A 16,858-nucleotide genomic window follows, 5' to 3' on the forward strand; every position below is an offset into this window, starting at 1 on the left:
GTATCAGGAGAGACCATGCAGAGGTGTGTATGTGTGTGTAGGACAGAAACTGAGAGGCAGTGTGGGAGGCCAGTACTCATGTCATTACCAGCAAATGAGGAGTCGTGCCTGTGAGACTGGTTTGTGCTGAATGTGGTTTGGCTCACGTTCAAGATATTCAACACATTTCTCAGCTCTTCTGGGCATACTGTTATTTCCTCAAGTCATGCATTCTTTGGAAAGTTAAAACCATCATGTTGTCTGCATGATTTTATACACACCCTAAGGTGGAACCCAGACACATCATCAGTAGTGTCACATGGGGTCATTGGGTGTTTCGAGTCTTTCAACATCATACACCCTGGTGACCCAGCAGGGTTGATCAGACCCTGGCCTGTGTCTCAGTAGCTTGTGTGGTCCAAAGATCACCCCTTTTGATCCACAGCCATCTTGATGCCCTCTCAGCAGTATCAGTGATGTTCCTGATGGCTCTCTTGCTGTGCAGTCCTTTGATCCCCAGAAACTTGAGGATCCTGGCTGGCAAATCCTAGGCAGCCAACCTCAATGGGGTAGCATCAGGTCTTCCATCCCCTGTTTCTGCATACGCCTGCGAGCTACTCCTACTTACTCTCAAACACCTCTCCTGTCTGGTCTTCACAGGGCGCAATCAACTCCAGCAGGAACACCTGCCTGGATGATTCTGACACGAGAACCACATCAGACCTGCACATGGGCACAGTTATGGTGTCTGGAAATTTGAGCCGTCTCCCCGAGTCGACCTTCAGCTGCCAGTTCACAAACTCTCACACTACTCGTGCAGTATAACCCAAGACTTCTTTGTTCAGTAAAGTGCTCAGTACTTCCCAAACACATGCATTTCAGCTAAAATGTAATGATTTAAAACACTTCTGCCCTCGAGTGGCGCCCCCTGTGCTTGCCTGCGCACCAGTGTACGTTCAAAAGCATGCAGTTGCTCAGCACATGCATTTGGCAAGCTTCATGCAAGGTCTTATGCACAGACTCGGCCGTGGACTCTTCAATGAATGAGCTTGTTTGTATAGACCTTTTCACTGTAAGTTAACAGTATGACATTATTTGGTGGGTGGCAAAACAATTCTCCACAGACATTAGCTAGTGCTAGCTACCAAGTTCTGTTGGCTTGTTTTAGACAATGGAGGAAGATGATACAAGTAGTATGTTCAGAAACATTTATTCCAAGTGCCGGAGTGCACTCTGGCACAAATTAGCTCGTTCAAAAATGCGGAGTGTTGTCGGAATTTACCATTTGGTTATCCAGAGCACCTCGCTCTGGGCACTCTGTCTGGGGAGACGGAGCAGCAGAGCACCGAGGGGAGTGAATGTGTGATTAACTTAACCGTTCATTAATTCGTATAGAAATATATCGCTCTATAAATCTTATGTAACCTGCAGCCCTCTGGTGGAGAGTCATGTTTTGCCTCCAGTTAACAAACTGACGTCATTGTGACGTCGGTCCTAAAAGAGTCTATTGACGTGTTTAAATAGGAAGTTCACCACAGTTCATTTGAGCCCAGTCCAGACCAAAGATTTCTGATGAGACAAAACTGTTTCAGAATGTTGCAGAAAAAATTGCAGCCGTGTGAACTGTCTGGTCAGAGCTTGACTCAGACCGCAGCTGATGGTGTCACCTGCTACTCTAGCTGGTCAAATCACTGGCAGCTGATTTTAGAACGTGAAGCACGTTACCTGTTTTCATTAGCTAGTCGGCTTGTAATGAAGTCCGCTGGTAAGGTCAAATTGACCACAGACGGCATGTTCATTTGCTGTGGCAGGTGCCTCCATTCCTGCCAAGCCCTCTGTTTGCTGGTGTGCTGGTATTGGACGGTGGGTCACTGCTCACTGTATGTGCTTATATTGTCTCACATTGGTGTGAACCAGCAGGTTTTTAGAACATTGCAGAACAGCACATTGCAAGTAGTTGCCTGTTTCAACTCGTCTCATCGCGAATCTTTGGTCTGAACTGGGCTTTACACATACTACTCACACTGTTTCGATAAAAAGCTGGTTGAAAATCTGCAAAGTTTCCCTTTAAAGTGAGATTATGTCACTTCTGAATGCCAAAAACCCCACATTCTTCTTCTTGCAAATGAAAAGTTAGATTCAGTAGGAATAACACACTCGCTAAGTGTAACTACGGCTTGAGGCCACAGCAGCTGGTGTTCAGCAAAAGTGAAAAAGTCCAAAAACTTTCTTTGAGCAGTTTTATAAATGCAGACTCAAGATGCTCTCAGATCAGTCAGCTCATGTTATGTCACCAATGTCTTTTTAAAACAAGTCTCCTGTCATGCTCTGATTTGGGTACTGTGTATATAGTTGTGTCTGCTTTTGCACAACCGTGAACAGGCATGAGAGACAGATATTCAAATGGCACCAGGTAGAGACATTTGGTTATGAAATTAGTGAGGCAAGGAGCAGAGTGGGCTGTGTGGTTTTGTTGTAAGTGTGCATCAAAATATTGCGTGACCTTTCAGTTGAGACATTTTGCATGCGGTTTGCATTCCTTTAACATTTCAAACTGTGGGAGGGTACGAGCTCTCCCTGTACTGAGGTTGATGTTTGGTATTTACACTCACACGCAGACACTTTTATTCTATGCACGCTATTAAATGTTGCAGTTTGTTCACCATCTGAAACACTTTTTTAATAGTTTATTTGGTCTTCAAATGGTCTCTGCCACACCAATTTTAGGCAGCCCACCCACCAAAAGAAAGTGTTGCCATAGTGCATTGCTGCAAACTACATGTATTATATCAATATTTCTAAAGTGCATAGTTCATGGTACATATATGAGTTGACTTTGTCTTTGGGAGGGGATGGTGGATGGCAAGATGGCTGCCAAGCTGCAGAGCCCTGTTCAAGCCCAACAAACAAAACCTGATTCAGTTTTTTTTAATGTGATTGTGTCATGCATAAATGTGCATCTTAGGCCAAAACGTGATCTTTTTCTCACCATAACCAAGTGTTTTTGTGCCGTAACATAACCACACCTGAACCACAGTTGTTTAAACTTGAAGAAATGTAAAATTTCATCATATTCATTCTTTGATTTTCTGTAACTGCTTATCCTGTTAGGGGTCATGGGGGGCTGGAGCCTACCCCAGCAGCTGACACTGGGCAAGAGGCAGGGTACACCCTGGACAGGTCACCAGACTATCACAGGGCTGACACATAGAGACAGACAGCCATTCACACTCACACTCACACCTACGGCCAATTTAGAGTCACCAGTTAACCTGCATGTCTGAAGTCAGAGTACCCGAAGAAAACCCACACGGACACGGAGAGAACATTCAAACTCTGCACAGAAGTTCGAACCAGAAACTGTACAAAGCCTACAGTTATTCAAGTGATTGGGTTGTTTTAAGCCAGTAGCCCCAACATCTGTGTGTAACTTTGTCACATGATGTTCCACATATGTTCTCATCTTGAGTGCTTAATAATTAGGAGCAGCTTGCTTTGCTCTTTTATCATTTTCAGTTAATGAATCTTGTTGTTTAGGTGGATTCCCCCCAAAACACAGTAAAAACAAAAATGCAGACTCTTTTAACCTCCATTTTAACACATGTGGACATCACCTGTGTTCTTTGGTAATGTATTAATGAACTGAACTGTGTTTTTCTCCTCATCTTTATTGGCAAAATGGCAGCTTCAAAGTAAAATCTCTAATAAGCTTTAAGCGCTGCTCAGTCTGGGAGAAGAAAAGGTGAAGGAAGCCACAAATCAGCAGCATGAAGCCTCCAGTTGATGGATGCATACCAAGAACAGGTGTTCAGATGACTGACAGCTTAAATTGGTGGTTTGCAAACAATCCAGATGCAGATCTAGGTAATTACAGCATCAGTCTATTGACAGAGAAAGTCAGGTTCGCCTCACCTCTTACACCCACACCCTGCTAGCTGCGAGCTCCAAAAAATATCTCAAACAATCACGTGTACTTAAGTTGGAGAGCAGTAATGTGAGGACACATATGGATGTTTGTGTGCAGAGCACGTTGTCTGTATCGAAACTGCCTCCTGGATCCCGTGCAACTTGTTTTCTCATTCTTTGATAGCACTCGCCCCTCCCTTGTTTTTCCTCCCTTCTTGTCTGTTCTTTTCTGCCTCAATCTGCTGCTCCCCCTCTGTGTGTTTAGGTGCTGCCTCCCTCTTTTCAGTCCCACCTACTTCGTGTAGAGTGGAGAGATTTTCCTGCACATTCTGTGATATAATGATAATTCTGTGTTCTTATATGGCATGAGCCAGACAGAAGCAGACAGTAACCTTTACATGTTTTAATAAAAATAAAAATAAAAAAGAAATAAATGAGGGTTGTTGTTTTTTTGTTAGTTTTGACAAAATAAAGGTAGTCTAGACATAGTAAGCCTGCAAATAAGGTCCGTTTGGTTTCATTCATTTCACATTCATTATTTAATAGTTTGAGTTTTAGATGGCACAGATAGATGCTTAATAAATAATACATTTAGAATAATGGAAAGCAAACAGAAATGGGGTGGAATGAAACAGGTTAAATTAAACATAGAATAGAATAGAATAAAACGGAGCAAAATGGTATAAATTTAAAAAAAAAGATTAAAAAAATAAATTACATGAAATACAAATGTGTCATTGGACATGACTATATATTTGAGTACCTTTTAGTTAATATTATTTTTTATGATAAAAAAAATAAAATATAGGACTTATACATATATTATGTATACATATAATATACATCATGTAAAAATACATAGCATAGCATAGCATAGCATAGAATTACACCAATGGAAAGGAATGAAACACAGATTAAATAAAGCATATGGCATATGAGACGAATATTTTGAGTTCCTTTTAGTTTAGATTATATTTCACATAAAATAAAAATAATAAAATGAAATAAAATAGAAAAAATAAAACAACAATAAAAAATAAATGGTGTACTCATAAAAAAATTAAACTGAAAAACAAATTAAAAAAAAAATTTAACTCGACTGACGACGATCACCAGTTGCTTCCTGTTTCTGTCGGAGGCGCGCGCGCAGCCCGGCTGCAGAGTGAGAGCGAGGCAGCCCACGAGCAACAGCCCGGCAGAGGGAAACATCACGTGGTGACACATCTCTACGACTGACGTCACCGTCCCCATCTCCAAGCAACCTCTCCATCAGCACTCACGTCACCGTGCGCCCGAGCCGCGCGGTTGCCCGGCAACCCGTGCCCTGCGCTCGAGCCCGGCCTTGCCTTGCACCCAGCTCGGAGCTCTGACGCGGGTGTGACGTTAATAAGGTGGGTATCAATTTGTTATGGTGGCTGAGGGAGGGAGGAGAAGGGAGGAGAAGAAGGAGGAGGAGGAGGAGTTCCCCCTGTGAGTGCCGAAGCCCTCTACTCTGCATTCCGGCGGAGCGCACAGGCACACACCGGCCGCACCGAGTCCCGGGCCGAAAGACTTGTTGTAAAAACTCAAAGTGACAAACGGGAGGAAAAAAGTTGCTCCGCGAGCGTTTTCTATAGTTATTCCCGACTTCCTGTTGGCGTTGTTTCTTCTTTTACGGTTGTGGAATGGTTTACATTTCTTCGGAGAGCTGTGTAAACTGTGAGAAAAGGTTGTTTATGTCCTCTTATTAAGGTAAGACGACACTCCTTTCTCCTTTAGACTCACTTCTACAGGCTAATACCTCACATTTATTTTATATAATCCTCTAATTTTATTACAAAACCCAAAACTACTTTCGTTTTTAGTCGAGCCGATTTGTAGTCTCTTTTACTTTCTATTTAACTGTGACAAAATCACCTACATTGTGTGATTGAATTATGGCTATAGCTGTAACACAATAAAATGCCTTTTTGAGAACAGGGATACGTATTTGTACTCTTACAACTATTTTCTCATGGGCACCCCGCTGACTCTAAACTAGTAAGCTCAGACTTTCTCCCACAGGAAAGTTTTCACGCTGCTTCCCTTTAGATAAAGTACATGTATATCGGACCACAAACATCAACTGCTGTTATTTAAAGTTGATTTAAATGAAAGCACCTGCCAAATGTAATTTAATGTAAAAAAATATATATATATATCTGTGTTAATATGCAGTAAAGTTATAGGTATTGTGTTTGTCCGTGCAGGTACAAGCCTTAAAATACCCCCATCGCTGTAACTCCAAACTGCCGGTGCACCATGGTGATCATGACAGAGAGCAGCCGGGGGGCTCAGTCCAGCCCTGCCCAGGGAAGACCCCTGCAGGTCGGCTTCTACGAGATCATCCGCACCCTGGGGAAGGGAAACTTTGCGGTGGTGAAGCTGGCCAAACATAAAGTCACCAAAACACAGGTTAGCACCTCTCCTCCTAACTGTGTTGCAGATTTTTTAAAATGCATGATGTTTTATTTTGTGTTTATAATTTATTTTATTTTTTTTTAGGTGGCTATTAAGATTATCGACAAGACCAGACTGAACCCCTCCAACCTGGAGAAAATTTACAGAGAGGTGCAGATTATGAAGCTGCTAAACCATCCCCATATCATCAAACTCTACCAGGTGTGTGTTATATTTCATCTCTGCAGTGTTTTGTTTCATGCATCTGTTTGTGTGTGTGCAGCAGTGTGTTGTCCAACCTGTATTACATCCACAACACTGAAGCCTGGTTCTGTGACGGCTAACAGTGCAGGGAGCCGGTCTGAACGCACGCATGAATCTGGGTGAAGCAAAAATGCAATGGTGTGGAACACTTTGCAAAATGGGGCCAACTGTATTTCCCTCAGTTACAGCATTGTGGTGCAGAGCATTGTGCCTCGTTATTGTTGCAGCAGTGCCATTATGTGTGGCAGAAATAAGGAGCATTTGTTATCTAAGTGGTTTGTATCGGCTTGTGGTGAGCTGCTGACTCTCAGAGCACATTGAATCATAAGTACAGCACAACAGCATTAGTGCAATCCCTTTTGACCTCTGCCTGTGTGTGTGTGAGTGTGTGTGTTAGAGAGAGTGAGAATAATCATGGGTACCAGTCAGTGCTGGGAACAATGCAAGATGTTTTCTTAGTTATATAATGGCAGAGATATGGGAAGCAGAGGACAGTCAGGAGACTGCTGGTTAAAGGTGCGTCCTCAGGTCTGAACGTTAAGCCCAATTAGCATCTGTTGAAGACAAGTGCAATGTGTCTGCGCGTCACGTGAAGGCCTCCTTACAAAGCGCTGCTTTACTGCTAATCAAATTGAAGACTTAGTAGAAAGAATCCGCTTTTTTGTCCTCGTCTGGCCTTGCGAGCGCTGTGGCACGAGTCTGGCAAGAATCAAACAAACACACACCCACGCAAACAAACACACACACACGCACACGCACACAATGCCCTTTCTTTTTTCTTTCCTTTTTTTTTTGAGTCTGGATTTTTCTGCCCTTTGTTCAGCTCTGCACTGAGGATTATTCCTGTCAGCTGAGCAGTATTTACTGTGAAATCAGGGCTCAATCAAAATAAGACAAATTTTCTTAGAAACCCCTCAAGTGTTTCCTATCATGCAGAGCTGAACAAAATTGTCCATTGATCTATTAATCCAGGGAAAGGAAATAAATGTATCTAAGATTTCAAGTTAAGATGCCAAAACATTTCCTTGTTCCAGTTTCTCAGTTAAAAATAAGAAGTTTAATGTGTTACTTTGGGCTTTAGGTAATTAAGATGAACACTTCTCACTAATTTGACATTTTATAGACTGCATGGGTAATGAAAAATAATGGATATTGATAACACAACAATAATATTGGTGTGTGTAGTGGTGCTTTAATGCAACTTGGGATGGGTGATTCAGTCTGTGAGTAGAAATTCCAATATTGTAGCATAGGTTTGTCACAATACTTGAATTTTTAACTGCAATACAGTACCTTGAAAAATATTGATTTTTGATAACATTTTCAATATCACATGACCTTGAGGGTATGAAATTTAAAATCTATTTTAAAAGATAAATACAACAAGGCTATAACATGACAGCAAAGACTTTTCTTTGCTTGGTTAGTGGCAGAAAACAGCAAAATGACTGTAGTAAGAATTTACAATAAGAAACGGCAGCTGCTGGTGTATCCATACTGCAGAAAATTAATTAATCAACTAGTTGTTTGGTCCATAAAATGCCCGAACATGGTGTAAAATGTTGATCAGTGTTTCCCAAAGCCCAAAATGACGTCCTCAAATGTCTTGTTTTGTCCACAACCCACAGATATTCAGTTTACTGTCACAGAGGAGGAAAGAAATCAGAAAGAAATCACATCTGATAAGCTGGAATCAGAGAGTTTTGACTTTTCTCGGTTAGACAACTAACTGATTAATTGTTGCGGATCTAAAGGTGCTGTTCCAGCTCTGAAGTCTAACATGGATGAGCTCAGTCTGCATGTGATGCAGCCTATTTTTCCGTGCCCTTGGGTTGCCTGAGGTGATGCTAGTCAGATGGTTGGTACTTGATGATGGTAGGCGGCGGTCTGAGACCCTTTGGCCTGATAATTCAGCTGCTGCTTCCATTTTCTCAGTCGTCTCATGAGAGTAAAATGTTATTTTTCGTTCATAGTCAAAGATCATTGAAGCCTTTACGTCTGTCTTTGTCTCAGCCTCTCTCCAGCCTTCAGTTCCTTCAGCCTGTACAAACTGACTCAAACATACAGAAATGTATATTAAATCTTAAGTGGCGATCCCAAAGTTTTTAAAAAATCTCAATTATGTCAGGCTGAATTATGAGAATGATTTGCTTGTGATGGAAACCTGCAGCCTTGGGTTGAATATTTCACTCAGTGTAAATGCCATTAAAGCTACTTTATAGCCAATAAAACCTAAAAATATGGATGTTAAGGGGTTAATGTTCCTCCCGGATTAGTTTGAGGGTCCTTGACGTGCTGTGCCTGTTCTTCAGAGCCGTGACGTCAGCTTCACCTCAAGGTGACAGAGCCCCAGAGAGCTGCCCTGTCTCACAGATAAAGACTACTCCCCGCTCGGAGGCGTCTGTGTATTGAATCATTCTTCTCTTGGCTTTCTAAAGCGGCCGGTGGCTGAAAAGAATTAAGCTTCACCATTCAGTGGAATTTAGTGACATTTAATTCAAAGTTGTCCAGACAGGGCTTTGTCATCTGATGAAAATTGCTTTGTTGTGCAACCTTTCTCCTCAGCTGCCCAGTCCCAAAGGGCTCTTCTGTGGAACTGAGGCTCTCTGTGAGCTGCAGGAAAGGATCTGGAATTGCGTCTTTCCGGCCTGCACAGTGCACTAGGCACTGAGTGATTACACTCATGGTATTTTTGATACACTAGACATGACATGTGTGAGCAGACGGTGTGAATATGTTCCTCTGTTTCCTAGAATTAAAGACATAGGGGGAGGTTGAAATTCAACTCTTTAGTGTGTGTTGTCAACTAGTGTCAGCCGCAGGGAGAACATTTCCAACCATTTGATAGTAGTATGTCTGTGTGTGCATGATATGCATTTACGCATTTCCCCTCTGGGTTTGTGGTAGAAATTTGTTTTAAAACATGACATAAACGCATACAGGAAGTCATTGACGGCTGGCTTATGCAACAGGGTATTTCATGGAAAGGCAGGGTGTTGTTGTTCTGTGTGTGTGGAACAAATACATGGAGAAGAATGAGACGGGGATTTTTGTGGTTAGAAAACCTCTTGTGGCAAGAGATGCTTGAGCTGAAGAACTTGGAACAGGTTTTACTCTTCGTCATCACCAGCTGCCAGTGACCCAGTTGGTTTAAACTCGTGTCTTTTTCCCTTTTAGGTCATGGAGACCAAAGACATGCTGTATATTGTGACAGAGTATGCAAAGAACGGAGAAATGTTTGGTGAGTTCAGCTCTCAGATTTGTTTTTTTTCCTTGCAAACCTGTTGATCATGATTTTCTGATTTATGTCTCAGTTATGATCTTGAACTAAAATATCTTTCCTCCCTGCAGACCACCTGACCTCAAATGGCCGCATGAGTGAAGATGAGGCACGGAAGAAGTTTTGGCAGATTCTGACAGCCGTGGACTACTGCCACAGACACCACATCGTTCATCGTGACTTAAAAACCGAGAACCTGTTGCTGGATGCCAATATGAACATCAAACTGGCTGGTAGGTCTGCCATATCGACTTGTGGAATTTGTACTGTTAGTGTGTGTACGTATGTGGGTACTACACACAGCTTTCTCTAGCAGTGTTTTTATTAGAAATCAGTGTTAAGATCTGACACTATCTCTTATAACTTTCCGCTGTTTCTGTATTCTGTCCATTTTTGCCTGAAGACAGTGTTCACAGTTTTGGGATTCTTGAACTATTCTGAATCAAATGATTGTTTAAAAGACTGCTCTTTTATGTGAGAGATCATTAAGTAATGCTGGGTATGATCTGGACTCTGAAAATCATGATAATATAGGACACTTAAAGTCAACACATCTGCCCTCCAGTGAGTTCCGCACAGACAAAACAAACAAGTTTGTATAACGAAACCATTCTCTGTACATTTCTTACAGACTTTGGATTCGGAAACTTCTACAATGCAGGGGAGCCTCTGTCTACATGGTGTGGCAGCCCGCCTTACGCTGCCCCTGAAGTGTTTGAAGGGAAAGAGTATGAGGGGCCTCAGCTGGACATTTGGGTGAGCTTATAGGAGGAAATTATAGACAGAATTATTCAACCAAGCGTTCATCTTCTCATGCTAATGTTCTCCTTTTTGCCATTTTATTCACAGAGCCTTGGTGTGGTGCTTTATGTCCTCGTCTGCGGCTCTCTTCCATTTGATGGACCCAGTCTTCCTGCACTCAGACAGAGAGTCACAGAGGGACGATTTAGAATCCCTTTCTTCATGTCTCAAGGTATAATTACAACACATCATGAACATCACAGCCAATTAATTCTGTCTAAATCCAAAAGGCTCAGAATCCAAGACTCATTCTCTGTTTGCGCCCTCCAGACTGTGAAAACCTGATCCGTAAGATGCTGGTGGTGGACCCAGCCAGGAGGATCAGTGTGGCCCAGATCAAGCAGCACCGCTGGATGCTGGCGGACCCGACAGCCGCCCACCAGACCCTCAGCCACTCCCTGACAGAGTACAACTCCAACCTGGGGGACTACAGTGAACCAGTGCTGGGCATCATGAACACACTGGGCATCGACCGCCAGAAGACTATCGAGGTGACTGAACAGGAAAACAGTTTCTTGTTTTAAAAAAACTTGCATGCAGGTTTTTTAAAAATGGGAAAACCTGTTAAAAATAGGAGACAGACTGCTATTCCATTGCCAGTAGACTAGAGCTGTGTACACCGCACTGCAGCAGACGAGTACGCCTTTCTGTTTTTATTTTTATTTAGTTTTTTCCTGGTGTGTCACATTCAACGTCACAGACAGGTCGGAAAACAGGGCTAGCTGTGGTTTCTTCATGGTTACTTTTTCATCCTCTGTGTCAAACTCAGTGCAGACTAAATTTTAAACAATATTCGAGACTGTTTGGAAGGAGACAGACAGTATTTTGTGGCAGCCCGTCATTGCATCCCACCAGCAAAAAGGCTAAAATGAACATGCCCACCCATGCGTTGTATTTCCATCGCTGCCAGTTGAAGGCAATCAGTTCTGAGCAAACAAATACCGAAAGCCAAGTGTAGCCTTTCCAATTTAATACAAAAGCCAGATCTTAGTGGGTGTTAGTGGGTATTCGTCCAGTGGGAAAGGGGCTAAAGCTACACCTGGCTTTCATTCAGAGAAGACAGAGAGGAAGAGCTACAGTAAAGGAAGCTGTAAAGAGATGGATTTGAGCTGGCATTTAAGAGCCACAGATGGTAAACAAAGCGGCAACACCACTAATCTAATATCTGTCGTCTACTTCAGTCTCTACAGAGCAGCAGCTACAATCACTTCTCTGCTATCTACTACCTGCTGCTGGAGAGAGTCAGAGAGCATCGCACTCAGCAGCTGAGCCGCCAGTGTGGGACCTGGAGCCAGAGACCCAGGAGCACCTCCGACTCCACCGGCCCAGAGGTGAGCACTCCAGCTCGGTGTGTTGAGCTTAATGCCCTAATCTAACCTGCAGCTTTGTACTTGAAGTCTAAAGCGTGTGTGCTTGCTTCCAGGTGATCATGGAGTCAACTGACAGCTTCAGAAGCACAGCATTTTCACTTCCAGCCAAAAGCACTCCTCCAGTGTACCCGGAAATGGAGTTTGACCAAGGTGGATTGTTTCAGGTAAATAATGATAAAACCTGAGAAGCTCAGAGGTTAGAAGATTTTACCCTCCCCCCAGAATCTACAGATAGACCAGAGCCAATTATTGTGCCTTCTGACAGTCCAACTCCATCTGTTCCAGCGTGTGGTGTTTCCAGTTGAGGCCAGCCTGAACAGACTGCTCTGGAACCGCTCCATTTCACCCAACAGCCTGCTGGAGACGAGCATAAGCGAAGAGGTGCGACCCAGAGACCTGGAGGAGGAGGAGGCAACACAGTCTCTTGGGCCTCTGCTCCCCCCCACCACCACGTCCCGCAGACACACTCTGGCTGAGGTGTCGGCCCGTTTCCACCAGTGCAACCCTCCATGTTAGTATGCTGTACATGTGTAAAATAGCACATGCTAATCCACATGTACACAGAGTCTAATTTCCTCCCTGTTCTGTTTCTGTAGGTATTGTGGTCAGTCCCTCAGACGGTGCCTCGTCTGACAGCTGTCTGAAATCCTCATCCAGTCCAGCCCCAGCTCTGCAGGCTGCTATGGGTGACATGTCAACACTCCTGGCCTCTGGGGCTGAAAGCGGAGCTCTGCTGCCGGCTGGAGTTCCCCTGACCCTCTCCTCCCACCTCCTGCCTCAGGCCCAGGGCAGCCTGCCTGCTGCCAGCTTCCAAGAGGGTCGCAGAGCGTCTGACACCTCCCTCACACAAGGTACAGGAGCACGAAAGTGTCATATATCCACGCTAATTTTTTTTATAATGTGCACATTATCGGATCAAAGGCATATTGTGTAACACTTTCCCATGCCTTTCCACAGGCCTCAAAGCTTTCCGTCAGCAGCTGAGGAAAAACACACGCACTAAAGGGCTTCTGGGATTAAATAAGATCAAGGGTCTGACGAGGCAGGTTGTTCCTCCACCCTCCTGTAACCGCGGCAGCCGGGGGTCACTGGGTCCAACTCTCTCTGAGCACCGCAGTATGCTGGAGGAGGTGCTGCACCAGCAAAGGTAAGACACATGTAAATTATTAAACAAAAGCACGCTGTTTCAGTCTGAGTAGGGGCTCGCAGTGTCGGACTTTGATGTTAACAGTCTGATCTTCTGTCTCTGTTTTCCAGGATGCTTCAGATCCAGCACCAACCCCAGCCTCAGGTCCAAGCCTCTCAAACTGGACCTCCCCAGAATCCCCTGCTCTTTCTGGCCCAGCAGCAGTCACCCTCTCCTCCACCTACTACTGTGTTTGCTTCCTCCTCCATGTTTGACACCCCGGCCCCCTCTGCCCTTTCTTCTCAGCAAGTTTCAGTGGGTCTACAGCACGGCCCCTGGAAACAAACCCTGGAGACTTCCTCCTCTGGCTGCTCCTCATCCTCCTCATCCTGCTACTCTTCCTCTATGTCCCCCGTGGCCTCCGCTGCTTACCTTCTCGAGGCTCGTCTGCACATCAGCCAGCAAACCCACCCTCACCCTCACATTGGCCTCCAGCAGCAACCCCAGTCTGCAACACATGGCACCTTCCCTGTCATGTCAAAGCCAGCGATGTGGAACGTGGGCTCGGCCTCCAGCACAGGCCCTGACATGCAGGAGTTGGGTCTGGCCGCACAGCAGCAGCAGCTCAGTAGCTGTGTGATGGTGAAATAAAACATCAAGGCCAGCGATTATTCTCTCTGTGGAAGAAAAAAAAATCCTCTCTTGATGTTGAGCTGAGAAGAAAACAGAGCTGGAATGAGGAGAACGAACAAAAAGCAGATGCAAGCGACAAACAGACACTTTATTTAACAACATGCGGTACACATGTGAGAATGTGTCCACACGTGTATGTTGTGTTTGATATCATATAAGCTAAAGACTAAGCAATAACCAAACTCTGGACAAGGCGTTAAACTCTTATCAGACAGCCAGAGAAGCAATAATAGACTGAAAGACTCATTCAGCTCCCTGATGGATTCACTTGAATGAAATGAGAGCTGACACTAGCCGATACAATTATCTCTCACGTGTTTCAATGCTGTCTCAGTTAACTTTTTGATTATACTGAACAGAGGAAGGCTCTGGCTTCCTCATTCTTTTTTTAGACACTTTTTGTGTCATTTCCTGTTCTCGCTGTTTTCCACTTGACTGGACAGAAGACCAAAATTCTTTCTTTTTTTCCCACTTTGTTCGCCTTTCTGAAGAGACATTTCTCTGTAGCAGTGCAATGAACATACAGTATAGTGCCCTAAGCTTCACTGAAGGAGTTGATTTGTATTGAAACTGTGATTTTTATTTTTATTTTTTTTTCTGTGCAAGATTATTATTATAGCTACGCAAATGCTGCTTTTACCTCAAGCCGCAAATAGACTGCTACGTCCTCATCAGCCAAAACTGAAGGAACATGGTGTCTCGCTGATTGAGTCAAGCACAACAGGTACATCAGTCAGCTCGGTAGCACCTTACATACGTGGATCCCTCCGTTTGATAAGCACCTTCTTGTTATAGATGCTTTTACTACCTCCACAGGCAAGAATTTGGAAACCTGTAACAAAAAAATCCCCTAACAAAAAGTCGTCAGTCACAGATTATCAGAGGATTTTCACACGGATAGAACAAAGACTGTGGGAACAGTGCAATATTTCACATTGAAATACAAAGGAAGAACGGGGCTTTACATAGGATGGTCAAAATGTACATTTGCCTGAGGTTTTTTTGTGATATTACTTTTATTATGTCTGTTTGCTGTGCTAGCTAGCTGACTAGAACAGGTACTAGTTCTGTAACATAATAACATGAAACTGTAGAAAACGAGCAGAAAGGCATTTCAAAGTGCTGTTTCTCCACACAGCATGCTTGTAGTTCTTTAAATGAAAGGAAGAATTTGGGTTTTACCAAAGAGCGAAACAGCACAAGAGATGGGTGATCTATCACAGATACACACTACTGACTTTTCACTTTGAATGCTGTCTCAAAATGTAGCACGGTGGTCAGCAAGCATATTTCACATGATCTCATGAGCTTCTGCCGTGAGACAAAACTCCCGCTGCCACCAAATCCCGATGCTACACGTGTTGTTAATATCTCTAGCTTTTACTATCAGGACCATGGTGGTATTCATTTTTGTACTTTTCTAGAAAAGAAGAAAAAAGAAAACAAATTTAAAAAAAAATTTCAGAACATAGCAATACCATTTTGTGCTGGAAGTTGAACTCTCTTCAGTTGTCCATAAGTGGCTAGAAATAGAAATGATCTGCAACAAGCTGATTTATTCGTGCAGTCAGACAACGTATTAGGAAGCTGCAAGAGATGTGTACTATTGTAGTTAGTCCTCTCATATCTGTGAAACAACTCGTAGAAGAGCAGTGTTTTTCCAAACCCAGTTCTGCGTTGGAAACTCGCAGTGTTGATATTTCTATCCAAACAGTTTTTGGTTGATTGCACTCACTACCAACACTTGTGCCTTTGAACAAATCCACGATCAGAGGTCTCCGTCTCCGATCGCTACACTGAAGAAAGAAAGATGAACTGCTCCGTTACTGGCCCTTTTGATATCTTCTCTGACCTCTCTCTCATCTCTAAATCTGACCTTTGAACTTACTGCGAAAACAGAAGAAAGAATTGCACTTTATTATTTTATTTGTTTGTTTCTCATGATGAAAAAAACTTCACAAAACTATTATTGAAACACTAAGACTCTCGATGCAAATCTCTAAGATTACCCTTTTTGATAAACTTTGGATAATAAGAAGTATTTCATTTTCTTTTCTTCTGATTTGTTACTTGACTGTGTCAGCATGTGCATGTCTGTGTGTGTGTGTGAGAGTGCGTGTGTGAGTGTGTGTGGAGGGAGGAAGAGGAAGAGATGTTAAAGGAGAGAGAATGTTAGTTCAAGAAAGATTGTTTATTTATGTGGCTATTTATTTAAATAAAGTTCACTTCCTAAACTGTCTGTTGTTTGTTGTCAATCATAGGTTGGATATTTACTGACTTGTCATCTGGAGATGACTTTACTCAACTTTAACAACACTTAATATCATCATATTGACAGAGGGGTCTACAGTCTGTGTTTGAAGGATATATCCAGGATGTCAAACTGACTCAGCAGCAACAACAGGTTAAAAGACAAAGATAGTTAGAAGCTAAAGCCGAACTATAGGCTACAGATCACAGTGTAAAAGTGAACCACCACATCACTGCTGATCGCCACACAAGACAATGAATATAAAGGGAAACTTTGCTGATATTGAACCAGCTGTGTGGCATCGCAGTGTGTGCAGATGAACGATGTTTGGCTTCGCCCCCATGCTGCTGCCAGCACCTGGACCTCTGCTGAAGTCCAACCTCTCCAGGTAACGAGTATCATTAATACACAACATGCCCCAGGCACAACATTTAGCTCCAAATCCACAAAACCAGCCTGAAAATGACGGAAATCTGAAACGAACATTACTCTACCATTTTCAAAAGCTGTAGTTCCCTTCAGTCACTTAAACAGAAAAACCTAAAAAAGTAGAGTCCAGGTGGAAAAATACTGAATCTACCCTTTAAATAAAAAACTCGTCAACATTAGAACATCAGTAACCAAAAACTACACATCATCATGTACTCCTCAATACTGTTGTATTTGTAATCATTTTATAGCCACTCATTTAAGTTTCAGAGTCGTATTAATTGATCCAGATTTTATAATGAATGTAGTGAAACATCAGTATAGGAGCAGGGAAAAAAACT

General features: G+C 43.2%; 1 protein-coding gene across 1 annotated transcript; it reads left to right on the plus strand.

The window, feature by feature from the left end:
* The first annotated feature begins 5,318 nt into the window (after positions 1 to 5,318).
* On the plus strand, positions 5,319 to 16,076 carry sik1 (salt-inducible kinase 1). The gene is made up of 14 exons (XM_049593867.1): positions 5,319 to 5,616; positions 6,114 to 6,318; positions 6,409 to 6,525; positions 9,745 to 9,808; positions 9,919 to 10,080; positions 10,479 to 10,603; positions 10,697 to 10,820; positions 10,919 to 11,139; positions 11,830 to 11,979; positions 12,072 to 12,182; positions 12,304 to 12,529; positions 12,615 to 12,869; positions 12,976 to 13,165; positions 13,276 to 16,076. The coding sequence occupies exons 2-14, from the start codon at positions 6,166 to 6,168 to the stop codon at positions 13,793 to 13,795; spliced, it is 2,418 nt and encodes an 805-aa protein (XP_049449824.1). The 5' UTR covers positions 5,319 to 5,616; positions 6,114 to 6,165; the 3' UTR covers positions 13,796 to 16,076.
* The last annotated feature ends 782 nt before the right edge of the window (positions 16,077 to 16,858 follow it).

The sequence above is a fragment of the Epinephelus fuscoguttatus genome, linkage group LG13, assembly GCF_011397635.1.
Source record: "Epinephelus fuscoguttatus linkage group LG13, E.fuscoguttatus.final_Chr_v1".
Lineage (NCBI taxonomy): Eukaryota > Metazoa > Chordata > Actinopteri > Perciformes > Serranidae > Epinephelus > Epinephelus fuscoguttatus.

Excerpts from the sequence above, each read along its gene's own strand:
- sik1 (XM_049593867.1), top strand. The coding sequence starts at position 6,166 with ATGGTGATCATGACAGAGAGCAGCCGGGGGGCTCAGTCCAGCCCTGCC. Across the intron at positions 10,604-10,696 it reads GGCCTCAGCTGGACATTTGG|AGCCTTGGTGTGGTGCTTTA; the intron begins GTGAGCTTATAG and ends TTTTATTCACAG. Across the intron at positions 12,530-12,614 it reads CCACCAGTGCAACCCTCCAT|GTATTGTGGTCAGTCCCTCA; the intron begins GTTAGTATGCTG and ends CTGTTTCTGTAG.